This window comes from Cyclopterus lumpus, chromosome 23 (assembly GCF_009769545.1).
Source record: "Cyclopterus lumpus isolate fCycLum1 chromosome 23, fCycLum1.pri, whole genome shotgun sequence".
NCBI lineage: Eukaryota > Metazoa > Chordata > Actinopteri > Perciformes > Cyclopteridae > Cyclopterus > Cyclopterus lumpus.
The window spans coordinates 4,031,633-4,050,075 of NC_046988.1; the positions used below are offsets into that span (position 1 = coordinate 4,031,633).

General features: G+C 43.3%; 1 protein-coding gene across 1 annotated transcript in view; it reads right to left on the bottom strand.

Annotated features, from left to right (window-relative positions):
- Positions 1-7,356: 7,356 nt before the first annotated feature.
- ntf3 (neurotrophin 3) overlaps positions 7,357-18,443 on the bottom strand; it is a 30,303-nt gene continuing 19,216 nt past the window's right edge. The window contains exon 2 of the mRNA XM_034526443.1: positions 7,357-8,220. Coding sequence (XP_034382334.1) covers positions 7,357-8,220 — 864 coding nt within the window. The remainder of the gene's footprint in view (positions 8,221-18,443) is intronic.

An 18,443-nucleotide genomic window follows, 5' to 3' on the forward strand; every position in this document is an offset into this window, starting at 1 on the left:
TTTGTAGTTTGACCTCAGAAGTGCGTCAACACACAATGATCCTAAAGTGAAGCTTAAAAGGAAAGAGTCAGGTTTTCCGAAAGTTACTCTTATGTAATTTAAGGATAATCCAAGGGATTCCTATTTTTATTCGAGAACCTGGTCTTTCAATCTTACAGCAGCACTTATAGATCTCACGATCAGATTTTGTAATGCTCTCCCAGAAAACCTTGTGCTTGGATTTCCTCTACTTCTTATAAAATGGAACGCTTGTGCTCAGATATGTTGTTGCCTGTGCTCAGATATGTTGCTGATGTGCTCAGATATGTTGTTGCTTGTGCTCAGATATGTTGCTGATGTGCTCAGATATGTTGTTGATTGTGCTCAGATATGTTGTTGATTGTGCTCAGATATGTTGTTGCTTGTGCTCAGATATGTTGTTGCTTGTGCTCAGATATGTTGCTGATGTGCTCAGATATGTTGTTGCTTGTGCTCAGATATGTTGTTGCTTGTGCTCAGATATGTTGTTGCTTGTGCTCAGATATGTTGTTGATGTGCTCAGATATGTTGTTGCTTGTGCTCAGATATGTTGTTGCTTGTGCTCAGATATGTTGTTGCTTGTGCTCAGATATGTTGTTGCTTGTGCTCAGATATGTTGTTGCTTGTACACAGATCTGTTGTTGCTTGCTTGTGCTCAGATATGTTGTTGCTTGTGCTCAGATATGTTGATTGTGCTCAGATATATTGCCGATGTGCTCAGATATGTTGTTGCTTGTGCTCAGATATGTTGTTGCTTGTGCGCAGATATATTGTTGCTCGCACAGATTTCCCTGCCCTCCAGCCTCGGTCATTTTCCCTCACACTCAGGCTGCTTCTGTGTGCTCGGGGAAATGTCGGCTCTCAGATTTCTCCTCTGCTCTGATTCCTTTTGGGAAATAACCCTGTCAAAATTGTTCCTTTGTTCGGTTGTGTTGTCTTACTGTCGAGCTGTTGATTGCTGGTCGGTTCATCTGTTCATTTAAAATAGACTTGACAGTTCGAAATTGAAACATATCGGCGGATATTGTGATGGAGACCACAGAGACGGTCTTTTCTGCATGTTCGCCTTTCCTTCAAACCACCACGGAGGAAACCACACTCCTTATGAACTCTATGTGCTCTAAAAAGCCTGAACCATTGCTAAACGAAGTTCTCATACACACACACACACACACACACACACACACACACACACACACACACACACTTACACATACACCCATAGACCCGGTGGGTGGTCAACTCTGCGTTCAAGTCCAGATGTTCACACTGCAGGCCAGCTCAGAGACGGCCTCACTTCTCAACAAATGTCACCTGTCAATAATTTCAGTGAAACATACCTTCTCATTCCCTCTACTTATCTCCTGGTGTGTGTGTGTGTGTGTGTGTGTGCGCGTGTGCGCGTGCTCACCAATATGGGCTCACCTACTCTGCTGTGTACACAGGCCACCCAATTAAATGTCTCCATGTGGGACAGCTTCTCTGTTCCGCTGCCAGTGTCAATACTGAACATACTGTAGCTTAAAAATCCCTTAAGACTTTGATGATTTTTATTTTCATTTTTGATCAAGCATTTTGCAACGCCTCTGTTTTTCTTTTGCCTTCCAATGCCAAGGACTTCTGCCAGCACTAATACTATGTGGCATGCTGATAGAGAGGAAAGTACATTACTGGATAAGTATTGTGTACACTTGTTAACAATGTTCCAGTTTTGATTCGATTCTACAACCTAATGTGTGGTAGCTTCAGTTTTTCCAGGTTCTGGCACGGCATCAAATTTTGATCATTGACTTACAATAGATCAAAGGTAGCTGTTCTAGTGGCAGGAAATGTCACTTTAAATCAGCTTGTTATACTCAATTTGTGAATTGAATCATATCTCCGGCTTAATATCATTTTCATGTATGCAGCTTTGCGATTGACCCTAAACCAAATTGGATAAACTTGTTCCTGATTTGCAGCATAATAAGATGACTTAGCTCACCATTCAAAATAATTTGAAGAATTGCTCAGCATGCATAGATTTGAAATGTATTGCAGAACATACCTATGTTTGGAAATACTGTGAGTTGGCCCCCTGAGGACCATATTAGGACTTGTATCTTGAAATAGCCTCCTGGGAGTTTAAAAACATGGTATTAGTGGATCCCTCAAAGCCGTTTAGTGGAATGTTTAACGTGGAATGGAACACTTGTTCTGGGTACGACCTGGCTGTCGCACCGCGGTGAAGTTGTTGGGTTGGTTTTATTTTGTTGGGGTTTCTTGTCTTGTCATTTCCTGTTTTATTTTGAAGTAGTAACTCTCCTCTCGTTTCAGGTTCCTTACCCTTCCTCATGTGTCACCAGTCTGATTGTCTTCCCTGATTCCTGATTGTGTCTACCTGTTTCTCCACTTCCCTCATGTGTACATATAGTCTCCGTCTTCCCTTGTCCTGTGCCAGTGTGTTCGGTCCCTCTAGCCCTGCCATAGTACCAAGTCTTGAATACCAAGCCATCGCGGTCCGTTTCATTGGATTCCTCCAAGAGAGTGATTTTGATTTTGTACGTTTTTTGTGTCCTAGATTTAGGTTATTTATTAAAGTTTTCATAGTCTTTTGTTTCCTCCGTAAGGAGTGATTTTGGTTTAGATAATCTTTCGTAGTGCCTCCTGTTTTTAAGGAGTGTTTTTGTTTTCCTCCAAGAGTGGAGTGATCTTTGTTTTGGATAATCTTTATAGCCATGCTTTTTCCTTTTTATTTATCGGATTATTTATCGGATTCGGATTTAAATGTTGGTAGGTTTGGGAACTGTAAAAAAATAAAACTTGATGGCCTCTTTTATTATATCAAGAGCCACATTAATTGATTGCATTAACTGTCATGCCTTAAAGGGGACATATCAAGCTCCTTTTCAGGTTTCTACTAGATAATGTTTACATGATTTAATCGTTCTCATACTGTCTATCTGAATAAACCTGTATTCAGCCTTTGTCCATTGAATAAAAATAACAACATGTCAACATTATTGTGTCGCTGAAGGAAAGAGTAAGGGGATCCCCAAAATCAGCAGGATTCATTCTGAGGGAGACAAAAATGTGTTTCATTCACAGGAAAAGCATTTTAAAAAAGTCGCCGGTTGGTCATTCACTCACTTCTTGTATTGATTTTCTGTATAAATCATTGTGCCTCCTTGGGACTCCCCCCAGCCCACTAGCCTTTCTCATGATCAGTTATTTATATTTTTCCTTTGAGTTTTTTAAATATCTGACCGCTAACCAATTACACTCAGTAGAGCACATTGCTGGAAAGTTCTCACAGTTGTTTAATCGTTTGATATCCTGATAAAAAAAATAAAGAAAACAACAACATACACACTCTGCTTGATACTGACCGCCAAGAACATAAATGTCTTTTAATGTGGCAATCAACACAATCATCTTATCACCTGATATACCGAATTCCAGCCAGATTACTTCTGGCATTTTTGTGGTATCTCGACACAAACTTATGACAATGGGTGGAACAAAACCCCTTATGAACTTTGACGACCGAGGTCTTCAAGGCTTGTAGTTTGTTGACTTAGTTCAATATTATCTAGATGGGCTCCAGTCCGAAATACAGCTACACCGGTGAGCATGATTGACAGTTGCCAAGTCTTGTGAATGCATCTTATCTTTGTTTTGATCCTGCCATCTGTAAAAACACGTGACCTGTGACCTCCAGGCTGTCAGCACACTCTGGGGTTCTCTCTGCAAATCACCCCGACAGGTATCAACGTAGGAGTGGGGGCTAAAACCTTGTGAAGTTCAGCAAGCCCTCTTTACGCTTACGTCTGTCAAGTAGGTTTTGTCCAATGCTGAAAGAATCCTAATTCCCTGATTATAATCCGCCTTCTTTTCCTCATTGTCAAACACGCAACTGCTATAAATTAAGACCCTAATACCCAGGTCGATGCTATCTCTAGGCATATTTGTAATAGATGGGGGGTAAATGACCTTTAATGTCTGGTAACATAGCAAGCAGAGTTGGTTTTCGGGGTAGAAAACCAATGTTTAAAAAGAACTTGTCCGAGAGTTTATTGATGAATGAATTGACTCAAATTTGACCTTTACACCTGAATCACAATAAATACGAGCACACGCATTCAGTCAGCATATCGGAGGCGTTGCTGATCTGCTCTCCACTGCAGCCTGACAAGTGGTAAGCTCCTCTTAGAATAGGAGATTACCGCCTGAAATCCCAGCTCTGCATGTATGTGCATCTCCTTAAGTCAGATTTACCCTTCTGTAAAACCCTTGGGTCATTAGAGACAACACATTCTGCTGCTCCCTCATCCTGCTTCCCTCACCTGCCTCAAATGAACAATAAGTCAAACACCTCTCGAGGCCCTGCTGGAATGGGCTGCGTGTGCGATCCCATGTCTCCGGAACAATGGGGAGAAACGATCCCTGGCCTGAGGACAGGGGGGGTTAGAGGGAGGCAGGGGATGCTGATGGATAATCACGGGAGATCTAATTGCTGTTGTCGAGATAATCAGCAGTAGATGACCTCATGACTAGACAGACGCCACTGTCAAGCTCCGTGCCCGTCATCGTTTCCGTCAAAGTCTATTGGCGACAAAATATGTTCCAGAAAATGATTGTCTTTTGAAGCTTTTACTAAGAATACAACTGTCCCCGTCAGTGCACCGTCGCCATTTTGACCGTTCAGCATGAACTAAACCGACTCGGCAACGTTACAAAGCACAGCGAGCCAGAGAAACTAAACTTTAACAACTTCATCCACACACTCTGAGCGACAGATACGTGACAGCTTTGTTTGTCCATTTCCCTTAACGGTTGTAGCATCAAAGCGTGGTGGAATTAATAGTTGATGGAAAAATAAACAAATCAACATTAGTAGCTACATACGTGTGTATCAACGTTATATTGTCTTAACGGCATGTCGTACATGTCGCCTCTCGCTAAGTTGCTAATCGGACTGTAAACAAAGAGCAGTGCATGGATATCTGCTAGCTTCACCGGAACGCCAGAAACACAGCGCCTTGTGTATTACTCTCCATGACACGTAGCTGCATCATATCTTCTGTAGGTATCCAAATATTCATTATCTGATTCAGTAAAATATACCGTTTCCCGTGTAACTGATACTCATTGCAGCACGTTAGCATCTTTAGCGAAAAGCGCTAACTTTTGGATTCTGTTTGTTTGACAACAGAACCTGCCATCGTTTAAGGTCACTGTAACATGTTCTGCCACCAAACTTGCAGCCCTTGGAAACATCTGGACAGACGGTCATATATTTGAAAATTCAAAATAACAATCACCAGCTATCTTTTATTTAGCTTGAAAGGTGTTTGAAGGTGTTTCCCTTGAAAGCCAAAGATTCTTCGACAAGAGCCAAGCCAATGAATACAAACATGTGTGCGGTAAGCTGTCTTCAAGCCAGCAGCGGTCACCTGACTCTGTGGAGGACTGTTTGATTCCACAAACACTGAACGTCAGCATACCTTCTCTGTGTACTCACACAGCCTGTGACCTGCAGTGACCTCTGAGCAATCTGATAATGACTGATTCATATCTTTTGTCAATCACATCTCTGTTCTGTTTTCATCTCTCGCTGCACATTTGGAGATTTTTGCTCGCCAGACTTTTCAGTCGACATTCATGTCGTGGCTTTGGTCCGATTTACACATTAATTGTCATTAATTGCTTTATTTATTCCAGTTATTTCTTGCTGTTTGGGATGGAGGACACATTATGATCCAGGCTGGTTTGCTCTTCATTTTGACCCTGAAGTCCAGGCTTTGAACCTCAGAAAGGCCTCTGGCTTTTCCAAACTCTGATTACTGTGATTCAAATCATAGATTATGAAAATGCTACAGGGATAACCATTGCTACAGTTTACTTTCATTTCATTTGTATTTATCCTTGCCGCACACAGTGGGAGCCAGTGTATGAGTAGAATGTAGAAACAATACCTTCTGAGTGAAAAGATGTGAGTCCTCTGCAGGACTTGGTGCCTTTAAAGCATCGGTGTTACACAACCACATGCACACACTTCTTTTTCTCCACTGACCACATCTGATAAAGCCCCGTTATGATATCTCTGTTCTCTCTCTTTGTTATTGAGATAACTGTAAAAGTGTAAAACATCTGATCAGATATCAGAATAAATCAGAATAAAAACAGTTTCTCTCAGTGGCTCAACTCCCTGGAAGTCCATGAACACACGACTGGGAGACATCAACGGACAATTTTTTGTGTGTGTGTTTTTATATCATTCTATAGCCTCCCAATGGTGTACCTTATGTATTTAAATCCCAACAATCAAAGTTGGGTAGCACACATGTTTTTGAGTCAAAAAATTAGATTATTATTTTTGTTTCAGCAATACAATATTGTATCACCTACATATTGCAATCTTTGTCGACGTATTACTTTTTTTGTTCAAAATTCTAAATGTGTATTTGTTAATGAAATGCTTCCAGCTTTAAGAAATATAGTTTTTTTTATTAAAAGGAAGAAACAAAAAACATCTCATGAAAACAGTTGAGAGTAAAACGTGGTGAACAGAGTCGAGGTGGCCTGATGAAAACCAAACGGTTGGATCTTCTTGAATCTCCGTCAGTCACTGCCAGCAGGTTCCACAAGAAGAATTCCTATTTTTTTTATTTGGTCATAACTGTCTCCCAGAGGACTGAATGGACCCGTGGTGGACGCGGTGGGAATGTTTGGTCACAAATCTCAAATGGGTGTTTTTCGCCATAGGATGATTTTTGAGGTTCATCCCTCCAAAAGAAATGTGTCGGCAACTGCTGTCTGTGAATTACCATGTCATTACCTCTCTGCTCTGTAGCCACACTGGTCAAGGCACATGTCAAATCTTACCGTGAAGCACCTTTGCCGCCCAGCTCCGTATTAAAAGTGAGTTCATAGCTTGTTTCGTTCCTTTTTTTGTAGACATTTTCTTCCTTTTGAGAAGACCTCCTTCAATAAATAACACACATATATTCATAAGTCATATATAGATCGATAAACATGTATAAACTACATGCATTTCATATAATTTAAATAATTTATATGTACAGTTCCCCCCCCCCTCCCTCCCCCAGCCCCTCTCTCACGAGTTCTTCCGTAACAGCGGACTTGTGGGTTTGCGGCACATTAAAGTGAAATATCGTTTAAACGGACCCAAGAATTCTTCAGGAGAAGTTCCAGTTCAGAGCAGAGTGTTGCTCTGCACCACCGTGACACATCACCCGGTGGTGGTGGGTGGGGTGGGGCACCGTGAACAGGAAGTAGAATCCGATACAGGGAGTAGAAACCGGTAGTCACCAGCGTGGGCGTGCGTGGTTTGGTTTACGTCCTGCGACGTTTCCTTGACAGCGCGCAGACGCACGAGGTGTCTATGCGAATCCACCTCCAGCCCACTGAATTGCGGACTTGCGTCAGCGCCCGGACGTACGTCTGCGTCGTCTTGCACTGCGAGTTCCAGTTCTTGTCATCGATGCCCCTGCAGCCACCTTTGAAGGGCCTGGGGGTCCGACAGCGTGTCTCATAAAAGAACTGTTTGATGTCCTGCGTGGCACTGATTTTAAATTTGGCCAGGACGGTGACGGGGTAGCCCCCCGTGTCCACTGCTTGGGTTTTATTTGTCACCCACTGGCTCTCGCTGTCGCACACAGAATATTCCCCACGATAGCTCTTGTGCTCGACGTAGCGCTTCTTCCGCGTCTTGTTGGCCGCCGCCCCGTCCGATCCGCCACTGACGTAGTCGTCCGTGAGGTACAGCGGCGGGGGCTGCAGCGGCGGACGGTCGCTCAGCAGCACCCGGGGCGAGTTGTACCGCTTGTGCTGCCTGAGAACGTCCGAGTTCAACAGCATCACCTCCTGGTCGTCGCTGCGGCCCCCCGTCCCCCACTGCTCTGCATCGCCCTGCTCCTCCAAAGGTAAGTTAGCGGTGAGAATGGGGGGCAGCGTGTCCGGGGGATCGGTGTCCCTGCTTTTCCCCTGTTGGCTTTGGTTCCCCCTGGTCTTCCCCCTCGTCAGGTCCGCCTGAAGCAGCTGGATGATAAGGGAGTTTAAGGGGTCGGGACTCGGCTGCTGCTGCTGCTGCTGTTGCCCCTGGCGACTGCTGTCCATGTTGGTCGCCTGGATACCATAGAGGTACACGAGGACCATCACGTACAGCAGGATGGACATCACTAGATTCACCTGCAAGATCTGCAGAGACAGAGAGAGAGACACTTTTAAGAGATATGTTTGTCTTCAATACAGTCATGAAATACAGTTTTCTATGTTCATTCACTATTAACACAGCCCCTCAATAGGGAGGAGAGAGGAGCGTGCTTGAGGCAACGTACTCTCATACAATGATGCGTATGATATCTTACGAAAAGTTATTTAAAACATTGTGTCCATTCTCCTACGAATATGCAGCAACACAAGCGATCAGAACCTGTTGGGGCAACGAAACTACTTGGTTAGGTTTAGGTAAAGAACGGTTTGGGCTCAAATAAAGTAAGTTCTTTACAGAGATCATGCGTTAGTTAAGTACGTAAGTCACGTAACACAAGTCTAGTAAAAGAAGTCAACGTTGACACGTACAGGACACAAACAGCGGCCTCCTGAGTGAAAGTCCCGTGTTTGCTTGCCCTGATCTCCTCTCCACGGCGACTTTGTCACTCTTCATATTGCATCACCTGACTTTCCAAGAGGCAGCCGTGCACTTTCTGGCTCACGATCTCACGGGATGAATACGAATCACGTGAGAGTACAGAACCGCCTCCAATGTCTTATAACTTCAGAACTTGCCTGAGAATCATGACTTCTTTCGCGTTTTCTTCCAACGTATTCCAGTTTCTAGTCATCTGCACGTCTACGTTTACATTCAAAAACAGGAACCTCTAATAGCTAATTCGACATACATGTGTGGCTTTGTGGGAACCTTTTGGCTTGAACTCAGTTCCCACATTGTAAATAACAGCAGCAGCCTGTGTACGAACAAACAGTTACGGGAGCTGACGTGCTGCGACATGTACAGCATGCCATGTGGCCATGAAACACCCACAATTCTGCTCGTAGTACATGTACAAAAATGTTTTCATTCACTTGTATTTTACGTGGTGGAGAGGCAGTTTTGTGATAGGGAAGGTTGCCAGTTCAATGCCGGGGAGGAGTAGGATGATTCTCGGAGGTGACGCCTTGTTCCATATTGAACAGCGTCTACTGCATGAACTGTGTTCATGAGCAGTACTGGAAATATTAGTCAAGGCTTGCATCACGCCACCACAGCTGCTGGCTCCTGTCTTACTTCCTCCAGTCGGAGCCAAAAATGAAAGCAATGAAAGACGAGCCCTACCTGAAGTGTCTACTCTTGCTGCAGTATATCATCTGTCATCTCTCGCTCCCAGAAGAGTTTTTTAGACCCTGCTGTGATCAGTAGGAGTTCATAGTATGACATGGTGTCATTGGTCTGAGCACGCTCGCAAAGGCAGATGTTTTCGACACCCAGTCAGCACGGGTCAAGATGTGCTGGTGGTGTAAAACATCAGGGAAGAGTTATTCCCACTTACTGGTACTGTTGTTCCACTTATTAGCATTGTCTAACTGCAGCCACTGTCTTCTACTGTTGGCCATCGGACAGATTGACGAGGGGGAAACTTGCGGTGGAAGTGTTTTTCATTTGTTTCCCTTTGCTCCACTTTTCAAAACTTCAATCGGTGATTTTTTCGAGCCATTTGGGGGCAGCAGAAGCAAACAGTAAACACAACACCGACATATATGCAAATTGAGAGTTCATTCGGGAAACCCTTTAGCAAGTTTACTCGTTTGCACTTACAGCAGATAGCACTCGTGTTGAGACCGAACCAAGGTAAGGTTAATCTTGGAGTTAAGGCAAAGATTAGTTTAATAAACCTTAAACAATACACTTTGTTCTTATTAAACCCCTAGCGATGACAAAAAGGCCAGCGGCTCCTCTGTTTCCTACAGCACAGGCCAGGTGAACCCTAAAGATAGGTGTGTTCAGTGATTGGACGGTTACTTGCAGCTGGGATGGGCTTATGCTTCACAGCTGTACTGAATATGAAGAGATCAAGCCAAGAAACATTATGTATGCACAGTCGTACAGTATTTCACAAGGACGCTAACCAGTATGTGCTCGTTTTAATATTCATATTCTTTTATTATGGGCTGTCAACCCTGGCTGGACATTACCAGTATTAAACTAAACGCCAGTATTCCCTTGAAGAAAAACGGATACAATCGATGACAAAGTCAAAGGACAGAAATCCGGTATCAGCATACTACTCTCATGTGTCACCCCGTGTAATTATAGTATTCCAACAGAGAAGCAGGTGGTGATGCGCATTTCATGTCTCACAGAAGTTTTTGTGTTTGTTGCAACGCAACGCACGCCAACGCGTTCTCACACCCAGCTTATCAAATGCTAACCCCTGATCAGGGGCCCTGCGCTTCAAACTGTGATGCTCGAGTTGCCCCTCTAGCTACAGGTTCTTTCCTTTCAAAATAACCTTTGGTGTTTGACAGGAAATGCAGTTTCCTCTCATGCTGTCACATGAGTACATATAATGGACAAACAGATGACTGCGAACATAAAGAGGGGATTTGCTTAAAGAGACAGGCGCTAAAAAAGACAGGCGCTAAAAAAGACAGGCGATTAAAGAGACAGGCGCTAAAAAAGACAGGCGCTTAAAGAGACAGGCGCTAAAAAAGACAGGCGCTTAAAGAGACAGGCGCTAAAAAAGACAGGCGCTTAAAGAGACAGGCGCTAAAAAAGACAGGCGCAGGCGGAATACGCATATTACAAGTCCACCTGTTTCATATGCATGAAAGTCAATAAGAGACACACCCTGTATATTACATTAATTTAACATACCGTGACCACTGAGCATTTAATGAATGCAAACTCTTGTTGCTTGTTTCCTTGTCTTGCAGTCTGCCTGTGTGTGACAGGAGGCTGCATGGTGTCAATGCAAGATAATATAATAATCAATATGTCAATATATATGTCAATATAATAAAATAAGATAATCGTCAGGATGCACGATGAGCTGATCGACATAAATCATCAGCTCATCAAAATCAAGTCAGTACAGTATTTCCTTTTTCATTTCCCTATTTCTCTTCCGGGTGACATTCAGATCTTCGGAACTATAAATCTTTCATATGATATTTTAACTTTAGTAAGTAATCTTTCAGCAATAATGGATAAAAATGTGCCTCGCGGTCGGCTATGCTTTTTTTTTTGGAAAAGGGGGTGTCGCTCTACTGTCGTCCACTTCAGGTGATGTGGAGCACTGCCATTGGCATGTAGACATCCAGCCACATGAGTCTGAGTACTTGTGTGATGTCCGTTGTCATGGTCGGGGGGGTCAACAGGTTAACATGGACGACAACGGGATGGAAAGACCAAGAAGACTGAGCGGAGGGGTCTGTTGTTACAGTTCACAAGACAGACGTCAGTATGCTACCAACTAGGTGCTCGTTGTGTCTGAAACGAGGTGCAGCACCTTCTGGATTCAGAAGGTTGAGATGAGGTACGGCCAGTAGAAAAAAGTGCAACCATGTAACTTGTATATACAATATACAACATCAATAAGGGGGAAATTAAAAATCTACACAATGACAAGAAATGTAAGCTGTAGTTGCAAATAGCTATGTATGAAGTATGAAGTATGAAGAGTCGTATGAAGAGTCGTACCGATCCTGCTTCTTAGGGAGTCTGAGGAAACCAAGACGGCTTGGGATCAGATTTGAGATTTGGCAAACAGTTTATAATAACATTGTAAATTGATCATTTATTAAACTTGAGTTAATAGTTATTTAAGTTATAAAAAAACTTTACCTAATATTAATAATTATCCAATTTTTTATTTTAATGGTTTATTGTTGCACACATTACACCATGTTGTATAACATATTAAGTATTTATGAATGATTTGTAAACCTTTAAGAAATTGTTTGGTAAACGTTACACAGATATTTGTACCACTTTGCTCATTGTTCATAATTGGTCTGTTAACTCGTACGCATTATTTGGATGGCTGTTATAAAGTTCCAGCTGATGATTATAACACAAGTTATTCAGATAGATAGGTTGGGAACATGTTCATTGCCTCGCAGAACCGGCTCTCAACATGGCGACGCCTGATCGTGGATCAACCCCCACCCCCATCCCCATGGTAACGGGCCTTTTCCTTCGTCTTCGAATCCAGAATAAACACTTAACCTCTAGACGTGTTTGAACAACCCTCCAAAAAGAAACAGTTTGTTCAAAGCCAACCCCAAGCGTTGCTGTCTCTGCTGTCAGTTGCAACTGACATCCGATAAGGTTGCAACCCAGCTGTTCCTCCAAAATACCACCTTGGGAGGCACTGAGCGTTCCTCGTAGCTTCAGGGCTGAGCAAGTCCCCGGTTTCCTGGTGGATTGAAATGGTTCCCTCGGCCAAAAAAAGGGACACACAACATTGTCTCCGCCCACCGAGGGCCTTGTAATCCTTTAAGCTGAAACGTTGCCCCCCCCACTGAAACTGACTGGTTACCTGCACCGTGTCCTTACTGTAAATGACTAAAAGAGCAGGCTTGGGCAAGAAGAAACATCTGAAGCCTCGGGGGGGACATTCCTCACATTCATCTGCAGGTCATCAGAGAGTCTGTGGAGTTTCCGTATTCGTGACTGAGGTTCACAGAATAAATCACCGGGTGCCTGAGCGGCGTGCTTCACACTTAATTAGGTAATTGCTCAAGGAAAATCAATTTTTCATGTGATTTTCAGATTACTGTGGCCCAAACCCTGCATTCCAGTCCCAGAACTGTGTGTTCTGGGACTGGAATGCAGGGTTTGGGGGCTTTGTCGACCCGCATCCACCACAACACCCCTTGTGACTCCCGTTAATTTATCATGAATATTTGCCCGATGTCAGCTGGGATAGGCTCCAGCGCCCCCCGCAACCCTAATGAGGATAAGCGGTATTGAAAATGGATGGATGGATTTGCCCGATGTTTTTCTGGACCAGACCACTTATCTTGGATGACCTTTCTGGGGGGTAGTTCTCCAACCCTGTTGCCACGAGTATGTTAGCACGCCGATGTTAGCATCGGTGTGGCGACACAGGGAGTCTGTTCTTCAGGCGGCTCCGTCACAAGCGTCTGGCAAGAACCGATCGGCTTCTATTTGAATCAATGTAGCGAGGACGAAGACACGGCTCAGGTCGACTTCTCCATCTGCAGCACACACAAGCGTCACGCAGTTGGAGGTTGGTGGCTGAACATCGGGAAGAAGCCTAATGATTGTTATTGTTCCACAACAGATGCATGAGGAACTTAAATACATCGAGTTGTTTTGAAGGAGATGTTTTCAAAGCAATATAAAGTAGATATTAGAGAGGGAATTAAGACCTGGTTAACTTCCTAACGGTATAAAAAGCCTTGCTGACATTTCTAGTTCTTAGAAGGAGTCTGCATTAGACTTAAAAAAAACAATTGGAATCAGCCCGGAACATTGCAACGGGTGCATCCCTATTATCATGTGCATAAATCCCCATATAGCTAAGGATCATTTTCAATACTGGTTGTCATTACATCCCATGTCATCCTGCACATGTCGGCACTTGCAACACATTTGCACACGTGCAGCAATAATTCCGATCCACCCTGGAAGTTCAATAAAGTGCAGCCTGGCAGACAAATCCAAAAGACAACATCAACCTTGAAGACATCAATATGCCTTTATGGAAAGGAAAAGTTCATTTCTTTTTTTCTAACGGCCTAATCTCGGTTTCTGACAGGGAGACATATTTCAGGTGAATTAAAAGCCTTCAGACTCCACTTGCCGTCACACTGACACTGGCTGCTGACTCCATGACAACGCATCAGTCACCACAATGACTAAGGATGAAGTGTATCTACCTGGATTCAATGACACACAAGAGTGAGGCATTTGAGGAGAGGTCAGGATGGAGGAAAACAATGACAGGAGGGGAAGAAGCCATGATGAGGATGAGAAGGGAGAGGTGTTTCATGATGAGGGCAATTAATCATCGGCATGTACCATCGTGGAAATGTATTGTGTAATCTAGTCGGCTAGCGTGTATTCTTGTGTTTATTTTTCTGATTAACTCTTTCTTTCTGTTGACTTCCTACAAAGGACTCGTGACTTTGAGCGTTCATATGTTTACACCTCAAATGCTGCAGATCCATAGCTTTATATTTCACACAGAAATTCACGACGTACAAAATACACTGCATACCACAAAATAAATGACATATTAATGTGCGATCAGCGGTCGGTGAAAACAAAAGGAAAGACTTGCCGCGGCGCATTCCAGTAGAAAATAGCTGCGGGCAAAGCCATTTAGCAAGATCTGATGTAACTGTTCCCTGGGCCTTTTAGGAAGAGCTCTTCCTAAAAACCTGGCTCGAGGAAAATAGGGTACGCCCCTAGCTAAACCCCCGTTGCCGAGGTTACTACTCGAATCTAGGACTTAAGTTAAAATAGAGTACCAGCAGCTGTGGTGCGTGTGCAATGTAAAAAGTGGAGCCTGGACACAGACTAGAGCGTACATGTACTGAGCTAAGTTTCCCCTCTACTTTTCTTTTAATTCTCTCATGAGTCTCTTCTTCTACCAGTTCTTAATTCTATCTTCATGATATTTATTCCTAACACAGTAGCCAGTATTTAATAACTTTAAACTAGTCAGCCAGAGGAACACATCGTCCTCATACACACACAAAGAAAAAGAGAAAAGTAGCCTCCATCACGAGACCCACGTTATATTTAACACATTGATCATCAGGAGCCCAAATGACTGCAGAAGGCATCTGTGGGCACATCGTGTGCATATTTATTATGCAATAATAATTTTGATTTTTTTGACTTTATATTTATAGATTTTTTCAAGTAACAAAGAACGGGACAAAACATTGTAATTGACAAAAAAGAAGATTCAAATAAATAAATATATAAATGAAGAAAATGAAAAACAATAGGGGGTCAACAATCGCTCTTTACACTATTTAGGACCATTCTTTTCTGGTCACTTGATCCCTTGAATTCTATCCACTTCTCCCAGCGCGACAACAACATTGTGTGCATATTAAAGTCAAAATGAAACATCAGATTTCACTTTTCGAAGAACAAAGCTTACCATGTTTGCCTCCCCCTTCCCCCCTTTGCTCTCATTATAGGACGCTCAAGGCCGATTAGGTCAATGTCCAGCCGGCCTCCCCCTCGCTCTGACATTATCCCCCTTCACCATGCTCCTATTCATCCCCACCTCACTCCTTGTCCTTTTCTCTATCCGTCTGCGTCTAATGCCCCGTTCACACACATGGAAGCTTATGTGATTCATAGGAAAGCCACACAAACTCTAATAACCTCTGCACAGAAACAATGGCATATGGTCAAACCTTTTTCTTTCATAAAATGTGCTATTCGAACATTGTTCAGCAAATCTCCCCCAAATCCTTCGTCCGATGCAAGCGGCCTTTCTTAAGGTACGGGTGTGCACGTGCAGCTTCCTAAGCTCTTCCTCCATCCGTGTGTTTTCTCAGTTCCCCCGCCGTGTCCAAAATACCAGCGCTAATCATCCCCCCCAACTAACAGTGCTGGGGGAATTGCCAACGCCCTCGGCCGGCCCGCTCTCCACGCTCACTGAAGCTGTTAATCTGATTCAAGCTCGAGTTGAAGGTTTAGAGCCGCCGCACAAGAGGGGAGGGGGGGGGACGACACACACTCACACATTGTAAATGCACAAATGTGAGACCGTTCCATTTTATGCATACAAATAATAATAAGCGTCTCTTGCACGCAGTCTGGTGTGAGCCACAGGAGGAAGCGGCAGACCCCCCCCCACCCCCCTGAGCTTTTAACTCTGACACTGAGGGATTGGTGCAGATAATCGGCCTCGGCGGTCCAGTGTCTTAGCCGGAGAACAGGCAGGTTCCCTTCTGAAACTGACCAAGAGCATGCACATTATCTCTCTAAATCCAAGTGTATAGATAACGGCACTGGTATAGATAACTGGTAGGGGGTGACTCAACTGGCTTTGCCTAAAATGACAAGAGGCAAGAGGCCAGTTAATAAACACACATTTAACTGTCCAGGGATCCTCCACTGGGACTTTTATCTTAGTCTTTTTTGATGTGTTTTATTTCATTCATTCTGGTCCATTATTTAAATTAAAAGTATTATTTTGAATCAACTCATTTCCATTGTGAATTGTAACATCATAAATACATAATAATAATAAACGAACAACTGGTGTCTTTCAGACTGCATTGTATATTGCGATTCGAGGGGAAGCCCATTAAATATGTTTCCAATCCTAGTCATTGTTATACAGTCTTGGCTGGAGGTCAGGCTCGATGAGTGAGTCAGCAGGACTTTAACCCAGGAGGCTGCTGTTCATGTCCCATGTAGGACCAAAAGACAACACTGACTTACTTTATTCAAGTCAAAGACCAAATGTACTTATTTAAAGCCTCGATGTTTTACTAACCTTATCAAGCCGTTTTGTTGCAGTTTGAATTACCACATTAACCATGTTTTTAAAAATGTAATCATGAACAATGAAGTATATAGAGACAAATGCCACAAATTTATATTAGTTATAAAATTATTTTAACCCAAATGTGTGAGTTATTAATTCACTTCACTTTTATAGTTACATGAAGCCCCTTCCGTAGTTATTTGAACCCAAACCACCATATTGTTGTTGCCCAAACCTAAACAAGTTGTTTCTTGTGAAGTCAAAGTTTATTTTGAAAAGACTGACACGTGGATGCAGTCTATGTTGCTGGACTAATGAAAACATTTTTTGGTATGAGATATCTTACGAACCATCATCGCGTCAATGCAAAGACAAATATTTGATATTTCTGCAATCAGGAAAACTAAAATATGTGTAAATAGAGATGCTAATATGGAACATCGTGGATCAGTCCTTGAAGATTTACTGTAAAGAGGCGGTGGGCTGAATCCTCCATCCTAAATAAAATGCTTATCTATGTTAGAAGTTATCCCCCCCCATCCCTCCTCTGAATATGCATGAAGTATATACAAATAACCTTTCACATGGAAAAAAGGGAAGAACCCGTCAGGAGAGCAACAGAGGAGGATCCCTCTCCCTGGATGGACAGAAGCAATAAATGTCATGTGTATTTCAACCCAGATGTGATGTGCAGTAACCTCATTGGGGCGTGGCGGTGATAACTGGCCCCTAATCGGCAAACATAATTGAAGACACGACCCTCAACTGCATGGTGTAAAGGGCATGAACAGGAAAGGTGGTGTTTACTGGCAGTAGAGGAGTAGCGTGTTAGAGCAAGACAGCCGCCAGCCCATCTGTCTGATTAACATGAAGTAATGATGGAGGCAGCCTGGTCCATGTCTGGCAGCGAGGCAGCAGAATGGCAGCCAACCATGTGAGATAACCCAAGATGGGAAAGAGGAAGATACGAGAGAAGAAAAGGGGGAGAGAAGGAAAAATGAAAGCTACATTTTTAACATCTTTTGGTTCACCGATTTGGTTTTCCCAGCCCATGACATCCACTCTCATCAAGCATATTTTCAGCCTTCAGCTCGACCTGCTCCGCACCAAACAGCTGTTATACAGCATCTAGGTACACACACTTTGTTCAACTAAAGATCCATACATTGATTTTACTCAAGGTCAGAGGGCCAGACAACGCCGTTATACTCCATGAATATAAAGGGTTTAAAAAATATAACGACATTGGAAAGAGATCTGAAAACCATTATTCTCACCGACTTAGACTCTCATACTGTGAATTCTCAAATGGCCTTCACCTCTTATATTAGAAATAGGCCTTAATTTTTAATTTCTAATGTTCCCCCACTGGTAATGCAAACTTCCTCCTTGTCTTCCTGTTGTCTTAATAAATTCAGTAAAATGTCCATTTCCACCGCACTAAATTCCTTCAGTACCCACGGGCTCCACTTCCCCCCCAACACAGGTCAACACAGTTTTCAGCCTCGTAGCCTTCCCTTTATTTCAATGTCGAATTGTTTTTAATAGGGAGGAAGAAAAGACAGTGGCAGGTACATCAAAGGAACCTGTAATTTACCAGGACCTTCAGGAGAGGTACCGTGGGAAGAGGAGACATTAAAATGTGCTCGTAAAACCATCAACCCGTCTTTGCTACGTGTTTTCACACAACCTGATTAGTGAGCCAGAGTCTCTGACGCACAGCTACACGTGTGTGTGTCATGGTGGCTTGTGCCAACCCCTGAGGCAACACATCCGTAGATGTTTTGGCGATATTGGGGCGAATACTGTGATATTATTGCACAATAACGTTTTAGCATTTTATAATGCAAGCGGTCTGAGAGAGAACTAGCCTTCTGCACTTCTTCTTGGGCTCTGTTTTGAGGCTTAAAAGCCTGTGACGGGAGACTTTGG